General features: G+C 33.5%; 1 protein-coding gene across 4 annotated transcripts in view; it reads left to right on the forward strand.

Moving 5' to 3' along the window:
* DACH1 (dachshund family transcription factor 1) overlaps positions 1 to 24,363 on the forward strand; it is a 375,540-nt gene that overhangs the window by 318,589 nt on the left and 32,588 nt on the right. For 2 of the 4 annotated variants that reach the window (XM_040540578.1, XM_040540595.1), the window contains 5 exons: positions 4,393 to 4,544; positions 13,955 to 14,102; positions 18,512 to 18,655; positions 19,142 to 19,210; positions 23,055 to 23,121. In XM_040540578.1, coding sequence (XP_040396512.1) covers positions 4,393 to 4,544; positions 13,955 to 14,102; positions 18,512 to 18,655; positions 19,142 to 19,210; positions 23,055 to 23,077 — 536 coding nt within the window. In that variant the 3' untranslated portion in view covers positions 23,078 to 23,121. The remainder of the gene's footprint in view (positions 1 to 4,392; positions 4,545 to 13,954; positions 14,103 to 18,511; positions 18,656 to 19,141; positions 19,211 to 23,054; positions 23,122 to 24,363) is intronic. The other 2 variants (XM_040540569.1, XM_040540587.1) reach the window with 1 other exon arrangement.

Below are 24,363 nucleotides of genomic sequence, written 5' to 3' on the forward strand. Positions count from 1 at the left end.
AAACAAATATATTTGAATTATTTTACAGAGAACAAAAAACCGTGAAGATGCATTACAAAGAGCCATTAAATGATTACAGAAAGGCAGTAATCTGTAAAGTATATTTTGAGCCAGACATTATCTCTTGCTTTCAAATCCTGGCAATATCAACATTCTCCAGTTTGATTGGTGACCAGTCTGAACTTATCCTACTTGCTTTTAGGAACACAGACAACAGAACGGCTACATCTATTCATCCATTATTGTTTAAATAGCTGTCACAGCTTCCAGGATGTTTCCATATTATCTAGTGAAAGAACAAAATAGAATGGCAACAAACCAAATACAGTGAAAAATCTTAGATGTATTTGGCCCAAACCAGCTGCTGTTCACAGATAAAATTTGGTTTGAAAAAAACAAGATGAATTTTTGAAAATGAGGAACAATGGGTTTAGTACATGTAGCATTTGCAAATATTTTAAAGTTATGTGTTGTTTTCAGACTTGCCTATTATGGTGATTTAGTTCTTACATCAAGGCGCAGATTCATCTCTGTTCAGATACTATAGAGGTTTCAGTAACAGCTTGTCTTATGCTCAGTCGTTTATTTTTATTTGCACTTATTTATTTATTTATTTTAAATTTATAACATCTCAGTTCTCAGCACAAGCAAAGGCAGGCCTGGACACGTCTTTGTTCTAATACTGTTGTGCTCCCAGCTCTGACAATGGAGTAGCAGATTGACCCCCATTCCCCTCTTGCCCTGACATGTCTTCATATGCTTTCTTTGATGTGTTCAGACTAAAAATGCCAGATCTCTGTCTTCCAGCAAGGGCTTATCATTTCTGCAGTGTTGTTCCACTAGTAGGTTAAGGACAATTAATATTTCCTTTGTAACAGTTTAAAAGATTCTAGGTTAATGATTATTTGGAAACAAAGATATAGCACTGTATTGAGAAAAGGTAATTTCTTCAGTAATGGAAGATTTTTAAATGCTTTAATGTCAAGAGCTCATTTTATTTTTCTACTAAGATGTGGTTATGTTTTAATTGGCTGTGTTTACAATGTGGTTTTTCTTAAAAATGCATTTTTTCAAGATTCCCTCAATCATTTTTTATCTCACATCCACAAATATTCACACTTCCTGTGTATAATATGTACATTTGCTCTGTTTCAAACACACTCATGCTCAAAGTTTATTTCACATGGGACATCAAGGAAACAAAGTCACATTAGTCTGACTTTTTTTCTTCTGAGTTTAAGTTTCATTAAAATAAGTTCATTGTAAGTTCAGCTCTCTAGTCTTACCCTTCAGTGTAAATTTGTTTCTGTTATTTGTTATAACATAAGAGTTTAGATGTTATTTTGAGCTCATACCATTCCACATAACTTTAACTTTTTTGAGTTATTTTGCCTATTGGAAAATAGCAAAATAAAAAATGGTGCCAGACATTGTTAAGAAAACCTCTGCAAACATGCCTTGAGTATGCACAAAGTACAGTAAACAACATATATTTAAACATATATTTTAACATATTTAAAGTATGCAATAGAAAATATAATCCCTTGCCTAAGTTCTCTGATAATGCCTGTGTTAGCAGCTTTCTGTATCTCAACAATTGCATGGAACAGCACAATTTTTAAGCATATTAAAATCTATGGATTTTTTAAGTAGATGAATTTTATTTAGTATGTTTTAAAATATTTTGACAGTTTGAGACCTAAAATATTAGCAAGATTCTAAGTTTTTTTCAGAAGGGGTGAGAGATTTTTGGCCCATTTCTGTGACAAACGTATGGCATACTTTCGGATTTTTATGAATCAATTCAATGATGCATAGTATTATTTCTATATCATGCAAATCCAATACCTTAATTGGGATTTTTTTTTTTTTTTTTAACATTGCATAGGAAACATTCGGGAAAGCAATATTTGCAGCAAACAAAAATAGTATCGTGCAGTGTTTATCGATCTATTGACTAACCATTTTTTTGCTTAAGTTTTCTGACAGCAGTTTGGGAAAAAAACAACAACAACAACAACAACAAAACCAACAGTAATTCTTCTTCACATTAGAATAAGATTAGAGAATGTTAACCAGCAGGATAATTTGAGAATAGTAAACTAGTTTCCAACACCTGGGAATACCTGACTTATTTATCCATTTTTTTCTAATATGGTGAATATGTCTATAATATTTTAAAAGTTGTGAAGAAAAGAAACAATTCATTTTTGGGGCCAAATTTCAGTATGTTGCTTTAAAATGACTACAGAGATATCCATGTTGTTGTGGGATAGCATGAAGACAGAGGATGGATTTATAGAGTACATTTTTCAGATCCTGCTTTGAATCTCTGTAAGTTATTGGTTCAGTCGTCTACAGCCAGTTTTTCTCAGGAATCTGGGACCTGACCGGAAAATTTGGTAAAACATAGCTGACAAAATATTTTTATGACTCTGAATGCTTCGAAACTTTCCTTGGTCAATATCAATTTGTTTCACAAAGCTTTTCTTGTTAACTTTTGAATTAAGACCTTGCAAGAAAACAATAATTATTCTACACATTCTAAAAAACCAAGGACATAAAATGGGTTTTTACTCTTCATGTAGGCTACTCTCAACCTGAGGCACTGTGAATTAGGAAGAACAGTTTCCATGGTATGACTGATCTCACCAAATATAGATCTTTCCATAAGAACATGTCAGCTGATGCTCCTCATAAAGTCAACAGGCACTTCTAGAGGAAGATTTGCCTTAAAATGCATCCACATGATGACTATAATAGATCAGATGGATTAGTGCTTTAAAATGCTATATGTTTCTTTCCACTAACTACAGAAAGGGCTAAGTGGGACAAGCCCAGAAGCCTGTTTCAGCATTTCTGTGCAGGGATATTATGGGTGAGGCTTTTAGTCTAGCACCATTCAGTGCTGGCCAGGACAATTGAGTTGACAAAGAGATGGGGCAAGAAGACTGCACCTAAAAATGGTTGCCAGAGATTGCTTCTGTGTGGAGTGTTGCTGGAAATGGACTGTTGGAATAAACATATTCTTGGAGTTACAGTTTTTTTGGTCTGTCCCGGGACTGTTGAAACTTAAACTTTAACCTTCTGTTGCAATGGATTTAAATTTTCCTGTCCTTAGACTATTTCCATTTTAGAAAATACAACACCTCATTTGAAGAGAGAGTTCTTTTTAGGAAAATAATATCAAGACTTTCATATAGTGCAAGTCTGGCAAACTCTTCTGTAGTCAAACAGGTGTGCAGAGTTCTGTATAATATAAAGAATACATTCTAATGCCCTTGAATTGTATTGAGATACATGAATATGTGTCAGTTAATGACTGTGCCCTTGGTAAGAAAAGTATGTAGAGATATATGTATCTAAATACACGTATAGATAGTTTTCCTTTTGAAGAATTCACATTAACATCTAGTGCCAAGGAGTTGACCTAAATTTCTATACCATATCATATCAACAGTAGTCTAAAGATATGTCAAATATTAACAAAAAAAAAAAAAAAGTAAGGAAAAAAAGTGTATTGAAGTCTCTTTTTTTTTTTTTTCTTTTTCTGCACTTTATAATCCATTCACAGATTATCTGTGACACATTAATCTTAGTGGTCTTCAAACTGGGGGATTTTTTCTGTTGTGATGTGACAGCTGATCAGATCTGATTGTTATGATGATCTCACTAAGGAATTGAGCACTAATTGTTAGAAGATGCCTGTGTTTAAGAAAAGAAAATAAAATAAAATAAAAAAGAAAAGAAAAGAAAAGAAAAGAAAAGAAAAGAAAAGAAAAGAAAAGGTAGTAATTGTAACCATGCTGTTAATATCATTTATTGTTCAGAGTATGTTTTCATTGTGGGAATGAGGTATACTTTCATGATTAAAAATGCATTGAAGATCTGTAGATTTTCTCTGTGTTGCAGAATTTTCTGAGATGTAAATGAAAACATTAAGAGTGGAAAGGGTTAATTGTGTGGGAAGCCTTGTATTCAAATACTTCTCTTATACAAAATATATGTTGTGCTAGAAAATATTCTATTGTTAGTCCAAATAGAACAAGAACTAAAATGAGGTAATTGGGAAGGTGCCCATAAAGTCAGCCTGAATATATTATCACAAGTATATGTGAGATAATATTTGTTTTAAAAAAGATTCTATGGCACTGTAAACTCAGTCTCATTAGAGACTGCATTTAAAAGGCTTATAAAGTTACTCATTAATGTTATCTTGTTGTATCTCCACAGCTTTTTCATTAAAGAAAATTCAGCAGAAAGCATTTTCTCCTGATAGCAGGAACCAATTTGCAATAAATGTTCTGGAAACCACTGGGGAAGCCATTACTGAGGTCTAATAAAAACAGACAAGCGTAACTTGTTCTATATTTTTGTTTCAATCACGTACAGATGAGACCCCGCTCTCCACACCAACCGCAAGAGACAGCCTTGACAAGCTTTCTCTAACTGGGCATGGGCAACCGCTACCTCCAGGTTTTCCATCTCCATTTCTATTCCCGGATGGATTGTCCTCCATAGAGACCCTTCTGACTAACATCCAGGTAGGCCTTTCTGTAGAGCAGCTGAAAGGGATGGAGAGGAGCCAGTTGTTCAGTTTTGTCTAAATTAATACAACCATTCTTGCCTAATCAGTTCATAAGATTATTTGGATCAACTAATTTACTGAAACTTTCTAGTAACTTAAGATTTAAAGGAATCACAACAAATAAATGAATTTAGAAGCTGTCAGATACAGTACATAAAAATAGATTGTGTATTAAACCACAGCAGAGCATTCAGTGAAAATGACATTGGTGTGTTTAACAACATTTATCCTAAATGCTCTTTTTATTACAGGCTAATGAAATGTATCTTACTGTTTAAGTTTATCTCATTAACTAAGCAGAGGAACATTTATTTAATAAATAGTTATTTTAAGTTGCTGGAGTGCCAAGGTGGAAATGATAGTTAAAGCTATTTGAAATGTGTCTCCCATAGAAGTGTTCACAAAAAAAAAGCACTTCTTTTATAAATAAGCTCATTTAACTTAAAGTACTGTTTTCAAAGAATAGACTTCAAAGGGTATTACCAAATTTTCTGCAGATTTCCTATGGGTAGTCAGCATGTCTATTGAGTGTACAGTACAGTTTGATTCAAATATTGTTCAAGGTGTACACCTGCGTGTAGCATGAAGCCAAGATGTTAGTGTTTCATATTAGAATGAAGATCTTTTTTGTCACAAATTCAATGATTATGTGTTCTCCAGATGGAATTTTTGCAACAATATAGTTGTATGTTGCATGCAGAAGCAAAATGATAGTGCAGGAAATAATGCAGCCATATTGTATTCATTATAGATAAGCCTTGTCTGTGTAGCTTCTAACGTCTAATGTATTTTTTACAATACCTTTTCCTGTTCTTTCCTGCAAATGCATCAAATCAATTCTATTATACTCAGCAAACATTATACAAAGTAGGGCCAAATTCTGTTCATTTTACTTTCTTAAGTAATCTCCTTCAAGTTTATGACACTTCAGACTTGTTTTATGAAACAAGTATATGATCTTTTCATTAGTGATATTTCGAGATCTGATCATAAAACAAACAAAAGCAAAAAAACCCATGCCATTTAAGAATTTATAGAAATGTATAGCAATTGAGTATTGCTGTATTTGCCTAATCTGATAGAACACATTTGTGATTGTGCTTTCAGGTTATTAAATATTAAAATCATAAAAAAATGTAATTCTGCAAAATATAACATTATTCTCACAGGTCTGCTGCAATCTGTAAATAATGTCTTTTTTTTTTTTTTTTTTTTTTTTTTTTTTCCTTCCCAAAGGAAGAAAGACAGTAAAGTAATGTTTTAGCTATGCATGCATGTACAGGAAAGTTCCTAGTAATTTTTTTTGACAAATGTGTGCACTCAATGTCTCTAGACAGCAACCTAATGAGCAGTGCATTCAGCATCAACAGGTTAGCTAATCTTGTGACTGAATATGAAAGTGCTGTGGTACTTCAGGATAAATGACTAGGATTAATTTGCCAAAAATGCATTAGGTTTTGACTTACAGAAAATGTGAATGTGAAATTCAGGCATTGCTTTCTTTTTCCTTTTTTCCTTTTTTCCTTTTTTCCTTTTTTCTTTTTTTCCTTTTTTTTTTTTTTTTTTTTTTCCTTTTTTTTTTTTTTTCCTTTTTTTTTTTTTTTTTCCTTTTTCTTTTTTCTTTTTCTTAAACTGATGTTATATGTTGAAGAGATAAAACAAAAGGCAAGATCATGACTTCTTTTTTTATTTTATTATTTTATTTTTATTTTTCTACTTCTGCTCCTTGCTTTGAGTTTCCACATCATGACAAATCACCAGTCAGGGTTAACAGGTGGGTTTTAAAACCTTTTGGATTCTTTCAGTTTGTCCCCATGTCTCACTACATCATTCCCACAGACCTCTGGGAATTCTTTCACGTACTATCAAAGCATCATTTTTTTAGTGTTTTTTTTTTTTTTTTTTCCCCCATACATTTCATCTCCATCAGGACTACTTTAAAAAAATGTTTTTCTCTCTCAATATATAGACAGACATTATAAATATAATTATATATAGAGAGAATTATTTTCCTAACTGTGTAGAAATAGTTAAGTATTCTCTTTAAAACAGTAGAGTCTGTTACAATAACCTGTGCACAACAATGACAGTTTCTTTAATTGGTGACCTAAAAATGGTTTCCATTTTCAGTGTTTTTTTTTTCTTTGTAATGAGAGGAGGCTACCTCAGACAAACAGGTGAACTACGCCCTTTGATACTGACACTTGCAGAAGTGAATTTTACATGTTTGACTACAAGTTCAAACTCCTTTATAGGATTTTTGGAACAGGACAATTTTGTACTATGGCCAGTGCTTGTAACATCATTTGTGACTTTGTTAGGAAACACATAAGCACCACCTGAAATTCATGATGCCTCTAGTACATGAGTCAATTCCTCTTTATTTTCCTTTGGCCCAGGTTAGTTCTGCATCCTTTTCAGTGCAAAGATGTGGATTCAAAGAAGACATTGGGCAGTAAGCTCCCTCACCATTCTCTTGTTCCAGCTCTACTGACATTAATGACAGAGGTTACCAGCAATACACCATATCTGACTTTCTAGAAAAGATCATCTGGCCTACAGTTTGTTCCCTGCCTCTGCTGTTGAGGTACTTTTGAGTAAGATAACAGCAAATCTAGCCAAGGGCTAGATGAGTAGTTTTGCTAAACACCATTCCCTTTTTCCTAAGATCCCACATGACCAAAATACAGATGTGTCCCTTCATAGGATGGATATATGTGAAATGCACATCTTCATTAGGTGACCTGCCAAATGCAGTGATGGAGGATGCCTAAATTTTAGGATTATGAGGATCACATGAATACATAGACAAGCAACCTCTGCCTATACAAATCTGCATGGATGTAATGGTAGATACCTGTGTTGTGATACAGTGTTTACTCAGTTGTGTGAGAGGAAGGATCTGTGTAATAGAGGACATGGGTGTCTCCAGAAGCTGTAATGTCTGTCCTGGTTTAAAATATGGACAACAGAAAATCTAGTATTGAACTTTGTCAGGGTGAGGGGGATCCTAAATCTGACCATGGGGATGGTGCTTTTGGTTATGTAAGTAGAAAATTTGTGAACAATTTTGATATTTGAAAACAAAATATGCCAAAAGTCTTGAAGGTGTTGAAGAACTTAGATGATAGCTGTCACTTGAGCTTGGTGTCTTAGTCCACTTACTTCCATTTTAGAAGTCTGAGTCATTCTTTAAAACTGTCTACCAGATGCTAGGCAAGTCTGTGTTTTCCATCTATATTAAAGGTAAATTAATAATGCCTAATCAGTAATCCATAATTCTAGGCTAATATTAGACAAGTCTGTTTGCTATAGCTGTCATCAGATGCTTTTTAATATCATAAACATTTCTTCTTTTACTTCTCCATAAATACCTGTTGTGGTTTAACCCAGCTGACAGCTAAGCACCACACAGACGTTTGTTTACTCTGCACCCCGCAGTGGGATGGGGAGAAGACTGAAAAGAAAATTGAAAGAACTCATGGATTGAGATAAGGACAGTTTAGTAAGAAAATAAAATAAAATAAAATAAAAAAGGAAAAGAACCCTACAAATAAAAACAATAACAACAACAACAACAACAAATGTTAAAACAAACAAACAAACAAGTAATGCACAATGCAATTGCTCACCACCAGCCAGCTGATGCCCACCTTGATTAATGGTGTCCCTCTCCCTCTGCCTCTCCCATCCAACTCCCCCCAGTTTTATTGTTCAGCATCACATCATATGATATGGGATATCCCTTTGGCCAGTTTGGGTCAGCTGTCTTAGGTGTGTCCCTTCACAGCTTCTTGCACACCCCCAGTTTCCTCTCTGGCAGGGCAGTGTGAGAAACTGAAAAGTACTTGGCTCTCTGTAAACACTGCTTAACAACAACTAAAAGGTCAGTATGTTATCAACATTCTCATCCTAAATCCAAAACAGAACTACATACCAGCTACTAGAAAGAAAATTAACTCTATTCTGGCCAAAATCAGGACTTAATAACTACTTATTTAAAAAAAAAATAATTATTATTTGTACATTTAAAGAGGAGATAATCACAATATACAGAATCCGGAACAACGAAGACGTAAGTTTTACTGGGATTGCTGAGATATAAATAATTAACTGTAACAAAGTATAATCAAATAGACATAAATAAAATAAATTAGATGGGGGCAATATTTTCTTATTGAGAGAGCTTAAATTAAGTGATAGTTTTCCTTCCCAATGTATATTTGTTGGTTTCTTCCAGATTAAATTCTGGAAGTCTATGTGCAGCTGCAGAGTGAATGAAGGGTGATGGAAGGTGGGTCACAGCAAAATGCTATGTGGGTACTAGTGAGAAGGCTAAAGATGTTTTCATACCTCTCACCTTTTTAAGTCACGGCCCAATTATGCCAAAGTCTGTTACAGCCATAGCCTTTCATGATACTGCAATATTCCTGGGTAATAGTGATGTTATTTTAGGCTTTTAGAGTCTGAATATTCAGTTTTGACCCTGAGCAAAATTTCTATTAATATCTAATGGATGAATCAGTTTCACCAATAGCTACATTTCTCTATCAAGACTACATTGTGTTGACACAATTTGCTGCTATTATTTTTTTTTTAAGAGATATGTAAAATAAGTTGCAAGTATCCCATTGATATTAAGAAATGCATGATTATCGACTAAATTCCCTTATGAAAACAAAGCAAACAACTAGCTTCATTGCTGTGAGTCTTCTGCACTGTTTTCATCTACAACTAAATACACAAGGGAAAAATATTACAAACACTGGATAAAGTAAAAATCACAGTTTTAATTCAAGTTTTTTTTTTTTTTTTTTTTTTTTTTTTGTCTTCTGCTAAAATTCAAGAGAAATTTATTCTTCACAGAAAATGTTAATGGAAAATATCATTTATATTTGTACAATATGCCTTTACCTGTGATGGAGATATTCACTCTGAGATATTACAAAAATGTCTTCCTAGAGTTATCTGTACAGATAGTCAAGCTGTGCTATCTTAGCTTATGTTACTAAGTTAGCACTCGGTTACAAATTGCAGAATTTTACCTGTGGAAGAAAGTTAATACAACAGATAATATACTTTTTTTTTTTTTTTTTCCAACAATAATGAGAGCACACAAATTATATGCAATTTCCTACCTAAAAGAGAAGTAGTGTTATTTGCAAGTGTTTTCACCAGGAATAGCTAATACCGCGAAGGAAGCCCCTGAGCTACAAATCTCTGGAAGCTGGAAGATTTGATGAGAAAAGCTTCTCTACATTCATGCCTTATTCTTTTAGTTTTCCTTTTTCACTCACTATGGGCAATTGCTGGAAACAAAATATAGTCTTCTAGGCAAACCACTGGATTAACTAGTAAGACCATTTTTAGGTCACATATAACTACGTAGCTAACTGAAGTTTATTACCTGTAACACACAGTAGATGAAGCTAGAATTAGAAAAAGCTTCTATACAACTTTTTTTCCTACCCTTTGAAAATATACCACACATTATTTTAGTCATTTATTATTATTATTGTTGTTGTTGTTGTTTAATAGTGATTGATAATACCGGCTTTAAGGTTGAGATATCTTTAATGTTTAATTTCTAAGGGATCAGTAGAAGGTCCTAACAAGATGCTGCTTTCAGAAATATTGGAGATATGTATTAGTTAGTGAATGGGAAGAAATAGCAACCATACATCAACTTAACTTTTTATTTAGAACACATCTGGTGAATTTATCAGTGAAAAATATCAGAACAAGTAAATGAAGTAAACAAACCAAAACCGGATTTGGCTATAAATTTCCAGGGAAAAAAATGTCAACATTTTACATTACACTGAAATAAAAAATATATATATATTAACAATAACAGAGAGAGGAAGAATAGCATCCCATGTTTAAAGCCTGGCTCCAGATACTGTATGAAAAACAAATCTGGAACTTGAGCATGTTCACTACAATCATCATTATCCAGCCTCCGTAACATCTGACCTTCCCTAAAGGGAAATATTTTCCTTTTGTTAATGCCCTGTATTGCAATACATTTCCCATTGTCATTGGCAGCATATTGATTTAATATCAGGTTAGAGGATTAGCCATAGCAAATACAAGTTGGACATACTGCATTTTGTATAATCTTTTACATATGATCCACTGGGAGAATTAATAGAATTTCATGCAACTCTGAAATTGCTATTCCTGTTCCAAGGGGCACTGATGATTTTTAGATGCTCTACTTTTTAGTTGCTTTTCTCAGCCCCTTCTGCATTAAATACAGGGAGATATTGAATGTTTCCAGTATTTTTGCATTAGAGATGTCATTGGCAACAGCGGCACTTTTGCATATGCATCAGTTTGGCTCTCATGCAGACTTTTTTTTTCACATTGGATGCCTACTGATGTGCACTGATTTAACTTCTAAAAATGAAACTTAATTTTGTGTAGCTTATAAGTAGTCCCTAGTGTGTCTTGGCTTCAAAAAGCTAATATTTTTCAGACATAATCAGCAGCAATAGGTAATGTATTACCATTAGCTACGTTAGCAGCAAGTTTTTTTTTTTTTTTTTTAAAAAATAAGGTTGGAGGAGGAAGTATGGTGTAGAAAATGTAACGTTTTTAGCAGCTTCATACTTTGCAACAATTCTTAATATAAAGTTACACACATCAGTGCTACACTAGCATTATTTTCCATGTTTATTCATAATTATTGTTTCATATTTAAAGAACACCAAAATGTTGTGTTTTGTCAGCCAAAGACAATAATAATTTAATAGTAATTTATTTGAAACTGCTACTGGTAATACAACCAATCAACACATTAAGTGGTGCCAACATTGGCAGCTTGCTAAATAATCTCTAGGCTTTGCACTGAGAGTACATCTTTCAAAGATAAGTCAACAAGAGCAATCAGAGCAGAAAATTAGAATTTGGTATCTTAGAATTAAAATACAACTAAACTAAAGTTTTAATTGGGGTGATCTAAAAGGGCACTTGATGTAATGATCTCTTTCATTTGTTACTAATTGTTTGTTCCTGATGAAGAAGAAACATGTACAAGAATGTAGTTGAATTGAGTAAAGATGGCAGTTATTTTAGCAGGTCAATTTTACTGTTAAAAATGCTGAATTGCAAGAATTTTGGAGGAGGGTGTTTGTAGCTTTAAAATTATCTGACAATATACTTTTCATCAACAAATTCCCTTCATATAATTTTATAATTTCACTTGGTCTAGTTTATTAGTGATTTGGGTGAATCACATGTTCTATCTAATAAGTGATGAGTTGGAGATAAAAATATTCTAGAGTTCAAGCATAAACCAGAAACAAACATTAATAAATAACTCCTACCCGAATTTCACAGTATTTCAGAAGCATCCATTATAGAAAACACAGTTTATGATGGCTGTAAGCATAGGTGAATAGGGTGGGTGAAGTTGATTTCAGGTGAACAGTAACATTAAAAAAATAGATTGCAAAGACTTTACACATGTTTTAAAGTATATTTTACTTTGTATATATCTACAGAACTTTGTATTTAGCTTTAGGCAATTTTCTTTAGTAGTCACCAAGGTTTAGCATTCACCACAAAATACCTTTGTGTTTTGGATATTTTAGAATAGATTTTTGTTCTTTTAAAGAAAACTGCTAAAACTTGAAATATATTTGTAAGCACATCTGTTGAGTTCCTGTTGTTAGATATTTTCAAATGCGGTTCTATACTTCTGTAGTGTATATCATTTAAGTGACCATATGGACCTTGCAGTTGGAAGGTGTTTAGTTTTTTCTGCTTCTGTGGACTTCATAGATTGAAGTGTAATAGAGCTGCAAAGAATTAAGCTCTGCATGAGATAACACTTGAGGCAAAAATTTACTTAATAATGAGGATGAGGAGTACTGAAAATAATAGGCCCTGAAAACAGAATTAAAAGAGGTGTTTGAAGGATACAGATTTCAAAGCAGTCGTTAACACTAGGAAGGCTAGCAGGAGAAATGTGCAGACTAACACATGAAGAATGCTTTTGTTCCATTTTTAAGTATCATAATTCTCACTTGTTCTTTTGGGGGATATTTCAAAGAATTTTAATGAAAAAAATTGAAACCCAGAATCTGATTTAGGAAGTGTGCCTGAGTGGTGAGGGAACTTACTTGCGAGCTGGAGGACATGACTTTATGTCTGTAGTACCTGGTTCTGAGGCCAGGTCTTGAGTGTAAACCTCTTATCTGTTAGCTGAATGCTTCCCTAACATACCTGCCAGAGACCTCTCAGTCTCTTTTGTTGGCATTATTTTGCTTTATATCAGTAATTAATTCTCTGTTGGGTCTAATTAGCTCTATGGAGGTAAGCTGTCAGGAGACTTGCCTAAGATATAGTATAGTTACGTTCATATTCATACAGGATCATACATGCATAGCCATGCTTAATTATCTACTATATTATGATATCTTCAAGAGAAGAGATTGAGGTGTAGACCCGAGAGCCTGACAGCCAAACTTCTGGAATATTGAATTATTTTCTGTCCATATTGATTTATTTCTATCCATCCTATTTCCTCTCCTCTTTTTCATAGCCTATCTCAGTGTCTTAACTAACTAGTTATTAGCTATGCTAGGTTCTGTCCGTTTCCTGTGAAAAGATTTGTGGAATTGTGGAGTTGAATTCTCAAGAAAAAAATGGTATAAGCTGAATCATTATTTCGTGATACAATAACAACAAAAAAGGTAGATTTTTTTCTGACCATCCCAGGTCAAGAAAGTAAGAGACAATTATGTTTTGTCCTCTGCTGTGAGATAATAATTGTACAAGATCAGGAATGGACTTTTTAAGACAGAGAGATCTTCCTCCTTTGTGAGTGTCCTCTGCTTAGTATCCCGATAACGTAATCTTCCTTGGAAATAATATAATGTATAATAATAACTAACAACAGTAAGGAGCTTGAGTAGTACTAGAGACTGAATTTACCATTCTGTGGGTGATAAATACGTAGGCTGCCAATTCTTTTTCTATGTAACAGATTTTTGTTTTGGTTACAGGCAAGTTGCTGATATAGTTTTTTTTGTTTGTTTGTTTTTGTTTTTATCTCTTATGAAGAATAAACCTACCCCTATAACTTTTTCACATTAGTTATATGCATAGTTAAAGACCAGTTTGTGTCATCAGTGAAAGCTTGACTCTCTACTTTTTACAGATTTTTTGTCCACTTCTTAAAATTAACTCTAGTAAAAATTTGCTGTTGATAATTGGGAGGCTTTGACCCAGTAACAGGATTATTTCATTTGTAAAATCTCACATGACTAATCAAAGATAAATAACAGAAGTTGTTTATTATGTCAGCTGTTCTAACATTCTTTAAACATTAAAATATCCAACTTTATCTTTGAACAGGGTCTACTAAAGGTTGCTATAGACAATGCCAGAGCTCAAGAGAAACAGGTCCAACTGGAAAAGACAGAGCTAAAGATGGAGCTCTTCAGGGAACGAGAACTGAGGGAAACACTTGAAAAACAGTTGGCTGTGGAGCAGAAGAACAGAGGTATCTGCATTAAGCAAACATAAATGCCTAAAATATATTTTCTCTGGAAACCTAATTTTCCATCAAGCACCTGTGTTTGATCAAAACTTTTCTCCTGTGCTCATGTTTTGTTTCTGCTGACTGCTATACAGAAAATTTTGCACCCTGCCAAATCCTGATTCTGCATAGGATCTTTATGAGATTTATAACAAACGTGCCTTTTTCTTGTGTATGTGTGATATTTGTTTTGTTTGTTTGTTTGTGTTCGTTGTTTGTTTTGTTTTGTTTTGACTTGTTCCAACATATCAGTAATGCACAGCACAATTATAAATGCAGAAGGTGTAGTTGTGGACTTTGTCAGCTTGTGATCATTATGAAAAGGAATAGCTACTTAATACAAACACGACTTTTATCAAATTTAAGATGCTGCAAGGTGTTATGAATTCATTTCTGTTCTTATGTGATAGAGTCATGCATTGCATATTTAGGTAAATTGTATGTCATAAATATAAAGGTAATAGTAATATGTAAGCCTCGTATAATGCAGCAGTTCAAACATGTTTATAGAAGGAACATCTAAGGTTCTTCTTGAAAGAGAACTCACAGTACATATATATACTTGTTAAATAATTCTTTATAATTTCATTATATTATTAGGATGATATAAAGTATATATGTTATGTATAGTATATAGTAGACCATATATATATTATATATAATATACACTTATATAAGTACACTTTTCTAAAACATCGGTAGTAAAGTTAAGGCAGTTTATAGTGATTTACATAACTATTTGCATTATGAGCATGTTCCCATCTTCCTTTACGGCTCTCTTTTTTTATTTATATATGTCTTGTCCTTTAATATTGTCTGATTACTTCACAAGGGGCAATTAACCTCTGGGGCTAGCTTCCTGTTTAACACAGACCATGACAAGTCAGACAAATATTTTTTCAGGGATAGAGTTATGGTTTATTTTTCTGTGAAACATTGAGTTAAGGAACCCCGAGAACTCCTGGATTCACGACCAATATCATTATACCTTTAACTAACATTCTACCTGTAAATAAGCAATGTAATTCTATTTCGTGCCTTGACCTATTAAGGAGTAGGACTGCCACATCATTAATTTCCCTTTTAAACTTATAAGAATACATTTTTAAAGACAACTACTGTTAACAATTATCACAACTGTGCAATGAATCATTCCTTTGTCCACGACTGGCCTATTTTAGTCAGTAAAATTGCATTACTTACACCTTTAAAGAAGTTTTCTAAAATGGCCCAGTTATTCTTCACATCCTTATCTACTTCTGTGTTTCACAACCCCTCAGTCATATATCCCTTCTTTAGGACCCCTCTGACCTTACTTGCATTTTGCCATATAGAAATTAAGCACCTCATTTAAGCTAATATTATAAATTCCTTATCTTTCAATAAAGAAAGAGATTCCTACATCCTGCTCTTGGACAGGTAGGTGGTGTCAATTACACTGTAAAACTTCTTTCTCTTCCTGTTTACACCAAAGGGAATATCATTGACTAGGTTGAATTAGACACATACGTTTTCACTGGTTAAAATTGGGTAAAATTAATTTTGCTCAAATTTCTATGTCAAGAAAGAGCATGTGATAGTCCTTTATTTTGCTTAGGATAGTGAAATAATTGACAATGTTATTTTCAGCGCTATGCACTATCTGCTTCTTTTATATGTGTCCTTCTAATGATGACATTGCACTGGTAAAAGAGTCAGACCAAAGAGGAATGGTTTTGAGCACTTAATAGTGGTATACAGTAAAGAAAATGTAATGAGGATGACTGTCTTTAATAGTGGATACTTCTGTACAAAACAAAGAAAAATAGAAGATTATTTTTTAAAATGAGCAGAGAAAATAGGAGAGAAACAAATAAGGTCAGATCGTAATTCCTTTGAGAATTTATTCAATTAAAGATAGAAAAATACTTAGGAGGCTTTACCTGACATTAGTTTTCCAAATAGCAAATGTCATGTCTCAAAGAAAGTTTCACATCTTAATGGAAACATGAGTAAAATGGGAGAAGTGTACCATAGCCCTAGTAAGTTAAGAGATATCCTATGAAAAACCTGAATACACTTAAAAAACTACAGCATAGAAACATATGCACTCTGTCACACACAGGTCAAAGCCCATTAGACAAATGGGATCTTCAGCACAAGGCAACCTGTATCAATGTCTGTCTTTTGCTTGTCATGTTAACACAAGTCAAATATTACTTTTTCTTTACTGGCAGGAGATTTGATATTTTTTTTTTTTTTCCCATTTGGGGGAACATTAAATTCACTGCCGCTACTATATGTTCTACAGTGCTGCTTATTTACTGTACTGTTTCCTTCCTTTGTAAATATTCCAATTAGTGATTCCTAAGGCTATAGGATGTCTCATCAACCAGTAAGAGTAGGATAATATCTCTTCTGTGAGCAGCTACACAATAAGGGCTTGCTAATTCTGTCTCTGACTGCTGTAGTCACATCTACAATGTGTCAGCCATGATGACATTTTAATTCAGAAAGCAACATATGTCTCCTTCTCATTTATTGCAATCACTTTCAAAGTACTTATAGTGAAAACATTAAAACTGCAATGATTCAAAATGTGTTTAGTTTAGCCTTTGTATAGATACTACATGTTTTTTGACAGTGTGGGACAATATGCCTGTAAAGTAGTTGGTACTATACAAAATGAGAAAAAGCCAAAATTCCAAAGTCTTGGATGTAGCTATTTTCACTACAGGATATGTATTTTTATACATTATGTATAATGAACAGTTCTGTATAGCAACAAAAAATATCCAAGAGTACCCAAGAAGCAGTTATTCTTAGCATATAAACGACATAGTAATAATTCCCTTTAAATAAATCATTATTATCACCAGCAGAGACTACTCTGGAAATGGGGTGTATAAACTGGTGGAAGCAGATTTTTATCCTTTCCAGCATTCCTCCCTAAACATGTTCAAGAGATTACTTTGGAGCAGGACACAGGGCTAGATAAAATTTTTGTAGTCAAATCTAGTATCACCTAATATCTGGTTTTGGTAATAATTTTTCTGTAGTTAATGTAAAAATAACTGGTTCTCTAGCAAAGGTTGCCCAGGAAGATGTTATGGAAAATAAGCCTCTTATATGCACGTCTCTGAAAACCCTAAACATGCTATGTAAGAAGGGTTTGGGTTTCGTGGGGGAGATAATGATGTGCTCTACAGCTTTTCATGATTTCTTTAGAGGCTCAGTTTGGCTTTTACTGAGTAGGAAAAAGAAAAAAAATAATAAAAAAAAATCACATTACCCTTTTCCATTGGGGAAATAACCTGTGATATATTCCTTCAGTTAGAGATCACACAAGTTGTATTTTTGTGGTTGTAAGGTTGCAGTTTGTGCAGTTTGGAAGGAACTCACTGGTAACATAGAAAAAATCATAATGGAGCTTCTTCTGAACAACCCCTGTATGATTCATTTATATACTGATCTTGCAACCCTTTTTCTTGTAGAATATGAACAAAAGATAGAGGGAAAACATTTTCTAAATTAGTGTCTTCTACACTGAATTTTAGAAGACTCCTTACTTTCTGAGTATTTTCCCTTACAATTGACATACAAACTAATATTTGCGTGACTGGGGGATCTGTCACTGTCCAGGTATTCCGACTGTAAAGAGTTTGTTATGAGTTCTTCAAGATTGGCGAGACCAGAGTTATCAGAGAGAAGAAAAAAAAAAAAAAAAAAGTGGACAAAGGAGAATATGGATAAGAAATAAATATGAGGAAGAGACCAGGCACCAAGAGGCTGGAGGGCTTGAAGCAAGCAGCAGCTTGGAGGACAATTCGAAAGATGAGGGCTTTTCTCTATGGAGTGAAGGGCACAGCAGAGCAAGGGCTTAAGTTCTGTTGCATTTAGGGCACTGGCTGTTGGGGGAGAGAAGCCACAGGTAAGAACTTGATTACTGTGCATATGCTATGTGCTACAGGAGATAAAAATTGTGTACTTAATCCCTCAAAAACTTCAGCTCTAGAGACAGAGGCATATCTACATATGATGATGAAAAATGTAAATTTTATTGTTAGTTCCAAGGTTTTCTAATTTGGATATTCACAGATCCTCATATGTGTATTAAAAAAAAAAAAAAAAAAAAAAATTTTGTTTTGTTTTTTAAATACCATTATGCTGTAGCTGTATATCACCTACAGTTTTCAATAGCATGGTATAGAACAATAATTCTTTAAATATCCCAGTGTGATTCCCAAAAATTTCAAATAGTTGAAGTTGATATTGTATAATTACTCAATTTATATAAGCTGTTGCAGTTGTATTGTTTCTTAGAACTCTTAATATGTAATCACGAAGCCAAGTTTCAGATCTGAATTTGAGTATACTGATTTTCTTCTTCCTAGCAATAATTCAGAAAAGGTTAAAGAAGGAAAAGAAGGCAAAGAGGAAATTGCAGGAAGCACTTGAATTTGAGACTAAACGACGGGAGCAAGCAGAACAGACACTGAAACAGGCAGCTTCAACAGATAGTCTCAGGGTCCTAAATGGTAAGAAGCTAGTTTTTGCTTCTGTGTCATTAACTTTCAATTTAAGTGCCCAAAGAAGGTGGTTATACTGAAAATTTAAAGCATGGTGGGAGGGTAAAAAAAAAAAAAAAAGAAAAGAAAAAAGAAATCCTCTCTTCTTTCAAGTGATGCTTCTCTCTTTTCTGTTTTGTTAGTTTATATAGTATGTGCAAATAAATTCAGTGCAGAGAATGTCCCAACTAGGACAATTTTATATTATTAGCTATTTAAAAATATATATATATATATTCTTTTACTTTTTCTTCCCACCTTTATGCTTGAAATATCTATTGCTCATTAATCTTCCTAGTCTAACAAAAAATTGTCCTGGCCTCCAGTCATTGTTCAACATTAAAAAAACTGACAAAGGTTGATTGTATTGTAATTCAGCTTTAGAGTAACAGGTTGTAAAAAGGGCTATAAGAATCAAATGAAATATGTGTCAGTCTTACCTTTCTATGCTTCTAGACTCTCTGACCCCAGAGATAGAAGCTGACCGCAGCGGGGGCAGAACAGATGCTGAAAGGACAATACAAGGTAGGAATTTGCAAAAGGCTATAAATCTAGATCTTGCTATATGAGTTTTTCCTCAGCTTTAGACTGCTATTCAAGCATATAGCCTACCATCTGGGCCACATCAAAACAAGTTCAAACAAGGTCAAGTTCATCTTGCTTGTTTATAAGGGAGAATACCTTTTGTGTTGACAGATTTTCTTTAAATTAATAGGTCATTTCTGTTTATACAGTGGAATTAAAGAAGAATAATTAATTTGAAGCAATATTGGGCTGAATCTTAGACTTGCTGAATGCATTTTTTTGTGCATACGTATAGTTAGATTTAGGATAACAATGTTTTCAAAGGCCTATTTGAAATATTTTGAGCCTTTTAATGATATAAATGGCTAAACCTAATGGGTAACACTCAGGCATGACGAGAATTTCATAGCCAATATTCAGTGACAGCTACTGAAAGGTGTGTTTCAATACGCTACTCTGATCATTAAGAATAAATAAATTGTTTATTCCCTTCATTTTTTTTCTTTCATTTACCACATTCCATTATTTACATTTTAATAAAGTGAATCTGCTTAGTAAACTTATACATGAATTACTAAGGAGAGCTTTATTACTTCCCCTGTGAATCTAAATTTATATATATTGCAAACATCAAGATATTAGTAAAGAACAAAATTTTAAGATAACATTTGTGTTATAATGTCCTCTTCAGTTAACAAGCTAAAGCTACCTACATGAATACTAAAAAACAAAATTAACATTTGGTTTCAATTGTAAATGAAGGTGCATTTTTCAAAGGCAAGCCTAAAATGATTAGCACCAGTAATCACTCTCAATTGCCTTTATTTTCATTTTGATGTCAAACATCTTAACAGTATCATTTGACATCATCTGTGTCTTATTTAATCACTTTTTCTAATTCATAAAGCGTTGTTACTAGTGTGCTACAAGGAGGCTGTAAAAACAGATTAAAAAGTCTCTTAATAATCTTTTAATGTTTTGGTCATAGACACAAATACAAAAGAGGCAACAAGTCCTTATGTCTGATTCAAAGCACCAATTGATGCTATTGGCTTAGTAAGAATCCAGTCATCATGCTACTTTGTACATCCAAACTACATTACTACATCCAAATATTTTATTATTATTATTATTAATTTATTTATTGGTACAAAGACAAACTTCTAATTTCTTTGGAGGCCATTCTATTACAGGAGTCACTGCAGTGTCTGAGTTCCTTGCAAACATTAATTAATTTATCTTCAGACCATACCTGCAAGGAAGCATAGTTTGGAGTATTCCCATTTTAAATCTGGGAAACAGTCACAGAAAAACAGAGATGATAAATTGCTTTACTTTCAAGTAACTAGGACCTGATTTTTGAGAATACTTTGCGTTTTTGGCAAACGTGTTCATTGTATTCAAATTACTGTTCCCATTGAATCCAGTTTCCCTTATGGACTGAGATATTCATAAGATGAGCAACACATAATTACTAAGTATTTTGGAAGTATATATTCTAGAAGACTTATCCCAAGCTACGTAGAAATAGCACTTCAGCTTTTTAACCATGATCATCCTTTCTTTTCCAGCTATCTTTTGCCTTCTTGTGCTCATTTCATATGTTTCCAATTGTGTAACAAATGAAATCAAGGTCTTATAAGCAACATTCTCAGTAATGTTGACTTTTCCTCGATTCATCTGTCCAAGGTGGTTCAAGGGGAAATAACAAACAAACAAACAAAACCCCACAAAATAACATAGATGATTATTTAATTAAAGGCTAGAACATAATGATCATGATATTGGATTATATTGCAAAGGCAACCTTAATTCTGACATTTCCTGTCTCTACTTTGCAGTATTAACACACACACATATATATATTCAAGGAAAATAAAAATAAAAATAAATAATAATAAAAAAACACAAGAAATTAATTTAATTGACTGCAATTTTTTGAAGTTTAATATATTAATTTTAATCATCATATAAGAGTTTGGAACTTTTAGATCTACCATGTGTAATATGTAGCCTTACAACAAAAAATATATTTGCAGGAGCTTATTGTCTTTGTGGATCAGTTGTTATAGGGTGACAGGTTTCATAAACTGTTGATAACAGATGGGTAATGCTGTGTCAGGACTCTGTGTTTAGCTCCAATACTGGAAGGAGGATTCCCTTTCCTTTTTCTGTGTCCCCTTTAGCATGTCACACCTATACCTCTGTGTCCCAGTTCCTCCTAGTTTCTCTCTTCTCATGCAAATTCCACCTTTTGTCAATGACTAATCTCACTCTTTCCTGTCTCAAAAATGTTTTGTTCTTTTCTCCCCTGTACCCCCACTCCAACTTCCCAGTCCTTAGGTACCCATTCTTACAGTGCTCTTTCCTGAACTCGGTTTCATGCCACCCTGATTATTTCTTTCATTACAAGATTTTTCTCGTCTATCTGACTATTTCTGTTGCCTCCTCCTCTTGTCCTGACATTTCTAGACTCTACACTCCATTAACATTCCCTGTTACTGGACTTTCCTGTTTCGTAGCATATCTCAATCTGTATTCTCCATTTATCCTGCCTGACTGTCAAGTTCACATTTCCTACTAGTCTATACACATTCTGTTTCTTCTTTTGTATCTGCCTGGGAAAGAGAAGAACTGAGAGAAAAACAAAGATAATTTCTCTGTTCCCATTTCAATATTTAGCATGGCAATGACTTGCAGAAATGAGGATAGAGAGTTGCAGGGAAAGAGCTGCTTCATTCAGCACCAAGATATATTATGCTCAGTATAGATGGTCTCTTTGGAAAATTTAGTTGCAAAACTCTACAAAACTTTTCCAGTGGTTGAAACTGGGAATTTTCCAACACTTTTTTGAACTTTCACAGAGACAACAAAAATTGTCCTTCTAATTTTGCAAAATTTCAATGATATCCTTCCATTTTATCTGTAAATGTTATTTTATATACTCTTGTACATACAATAGAAGAATTTTTCTATAGAATATACATTATATTCTCTAATAAAAAAAAACATAATAGTAGCTCATTCATGCTTTCAGGTTCTGGGAAAAAGTGCTTACTAGGGAATTACTTATGCATTTCTTATTCTTCTCAAATATATACCTGTATTTATTTGTATCAAAGAAGTCTGGGGTGATAGTGTTTTTATCTACAATCATTACATTTTTTTTTTATTTACTAATTGAGCATGCTGTGCAATTCTGTAAGTAAGCAAGTGAATGTAGAAGGGAGAGTTAGAGCATTCTGTGGTGAAGCAAAGTATTTGAAATACCAAGGATAATTTCAGCATTAAAAAAAAATATTAGACAAGGGGATGTTTTAGAATAAAGATTCTATATATTATAAATAAAAGGATTCTTGTCAACTGGAATTTGTATTTAATGTTAATATTTTAGCTGTCACTTTTGTGTGCAAGGAATAGGACTAGTTTAAGTGTAAAAGATAACTGCATTTGTCAATAAATGAGCTATGTTCCTTTTTTTTTTTTCATCATGTAGCACTCTTTCAACTCATCCAAATTCACTTTTAGTGAATAAAGTCTTGAAAAGGGGGAAAGATTAAAAAAAGTGAGAATTTGAATATGCGACTGTAAAAAGAAGTAATATAATTATTATTACTTTGAAATACTGGGTAAACAACAGCTTCCTGGAATATCTGTAAAATACTAAGAAAATAATAGATAATCCAAATGTGAGTCTCAGATATACTTAGATATTTTTTAACAGATAAAAACAGATACTAAGTTACAAGGAACTGGTGTAGACACTAGTTTTAAATGTTTTCTTTCTTGCTTCTGTTTAAAATAATAATAAAGCAGATTATCCTCTTCTCCATACATATTGTAGGTTCACTAGATGCCTATGCCTAGCTCCCAATCCGGTTTCCCAAGACCCCCTCATCCCACACAAAAAGGTACCATACAAAGATAATGTTTGACTTTTCTATACTGTTTTGTTACCAGACCTCTTACTAAGCACGAGAACAATGACATTTACTGCTACTCTTACTTTTTTTTTCCCACTGATTTTTTTCTTCCTCTTCTGCTTACCTATCATGTATTTGTCTGCCTACATTATCATTTTTTCTTTTCCTCCATAAGTCTAGCATTCCAAATTTTCTGTATCCCAGTAGTTTCCCTCCCAAATCCTATACATTCATAATCTTCATTGCATTTAATCACAGTTCCCTTTACACATTATCTAAATTCATCTAAAAAAAATCTGGTTCTGCACAGTCTTCCCCATTGACCATTCCTTTCATATGGGCTCTCTTTTTTTCCTTTTCCCAAATTTCTCTTGGTTCAGTGCTTTCTTCCCAAAATTGTCCTGATAAGAACAGGAAGCTTAACCACATTCTCTATCTCAGGCTGCTGTTTTGCTTATCTTCTTCACTTCTTTCCTAATGTCTAGTGATTGCTTCATCCTGTAACTTTTCTGTTTTCTTTTCTAAATTCTGCATACCCTTATGCTAGCTTCTTCTTAAGCCGGATTCATCATTCACTACTAACAGCCTTTCCTCCTCATCCTGTTCAGTTTCCATGAATTCTCAGGCCTATTATTGCTTTCTTTCCCAAAATGTCTCTTTGTTTTCCAAGAGACCCTTTGCACTTTGCCTGTCCTCCAAGTTTTCCTGTCCTATTCCACTATTTCTGTCAGTTTTTCCCTACTACACACTCTCCTCTAGCCCAAAATTTGTTCATTTTTTTCTTTTTTTTTTTTTTCTGTCAAATGGAATTTCATACTCTAAGTTCTTATTCTGCTGCAAATCGTTTTTTTTTTTTGTCTTGTAGCAGATTATCAGCCTTTCTCCAAATGAGTCTGTTAACTATTCGTCTGTCCCTTAGCGAAAAGAACTTAGGCTTTTTAAATCCTTTCCCACAAACTGTTTCTTCTTGGCTTTATCCTAGTTCTTAATTTATTCTGTGGGCTGATATTAACAGCACAGTAAGGTATAATGTTAAATGGTTTCAGACTACCTCTTCCTGTTGTAAAAAAGCCATTCAGCTACCATGCGTATAAAAGCTTCCTGGACCATCTGTTCTACTCCATTCACAGTCTCTCTCAAACTCTTTTTATCTCATCAGCAAGCAAGCAGAGAGGCTTTTTCCCTCCCAGAAAGGACAAGACAGGAAATGCAAATGTTGAACAGATCCAG

Source organism: Cygnus olor, chromosome 1 (assembly GCF_009769625.2).
Source record: "Cygnus olor isolate bCygOlo1 chromosome 1, bCygOlo1.pri.v2, whole genome shotgun sequence".
In the NCBI taxonomy this organism is placed as follows: domain Eukaryota; kingdom Metazoa; phylum Chordata; class Aves; order Anseriformes; family Anatidae; genus Cygnus; species Cygnus olor.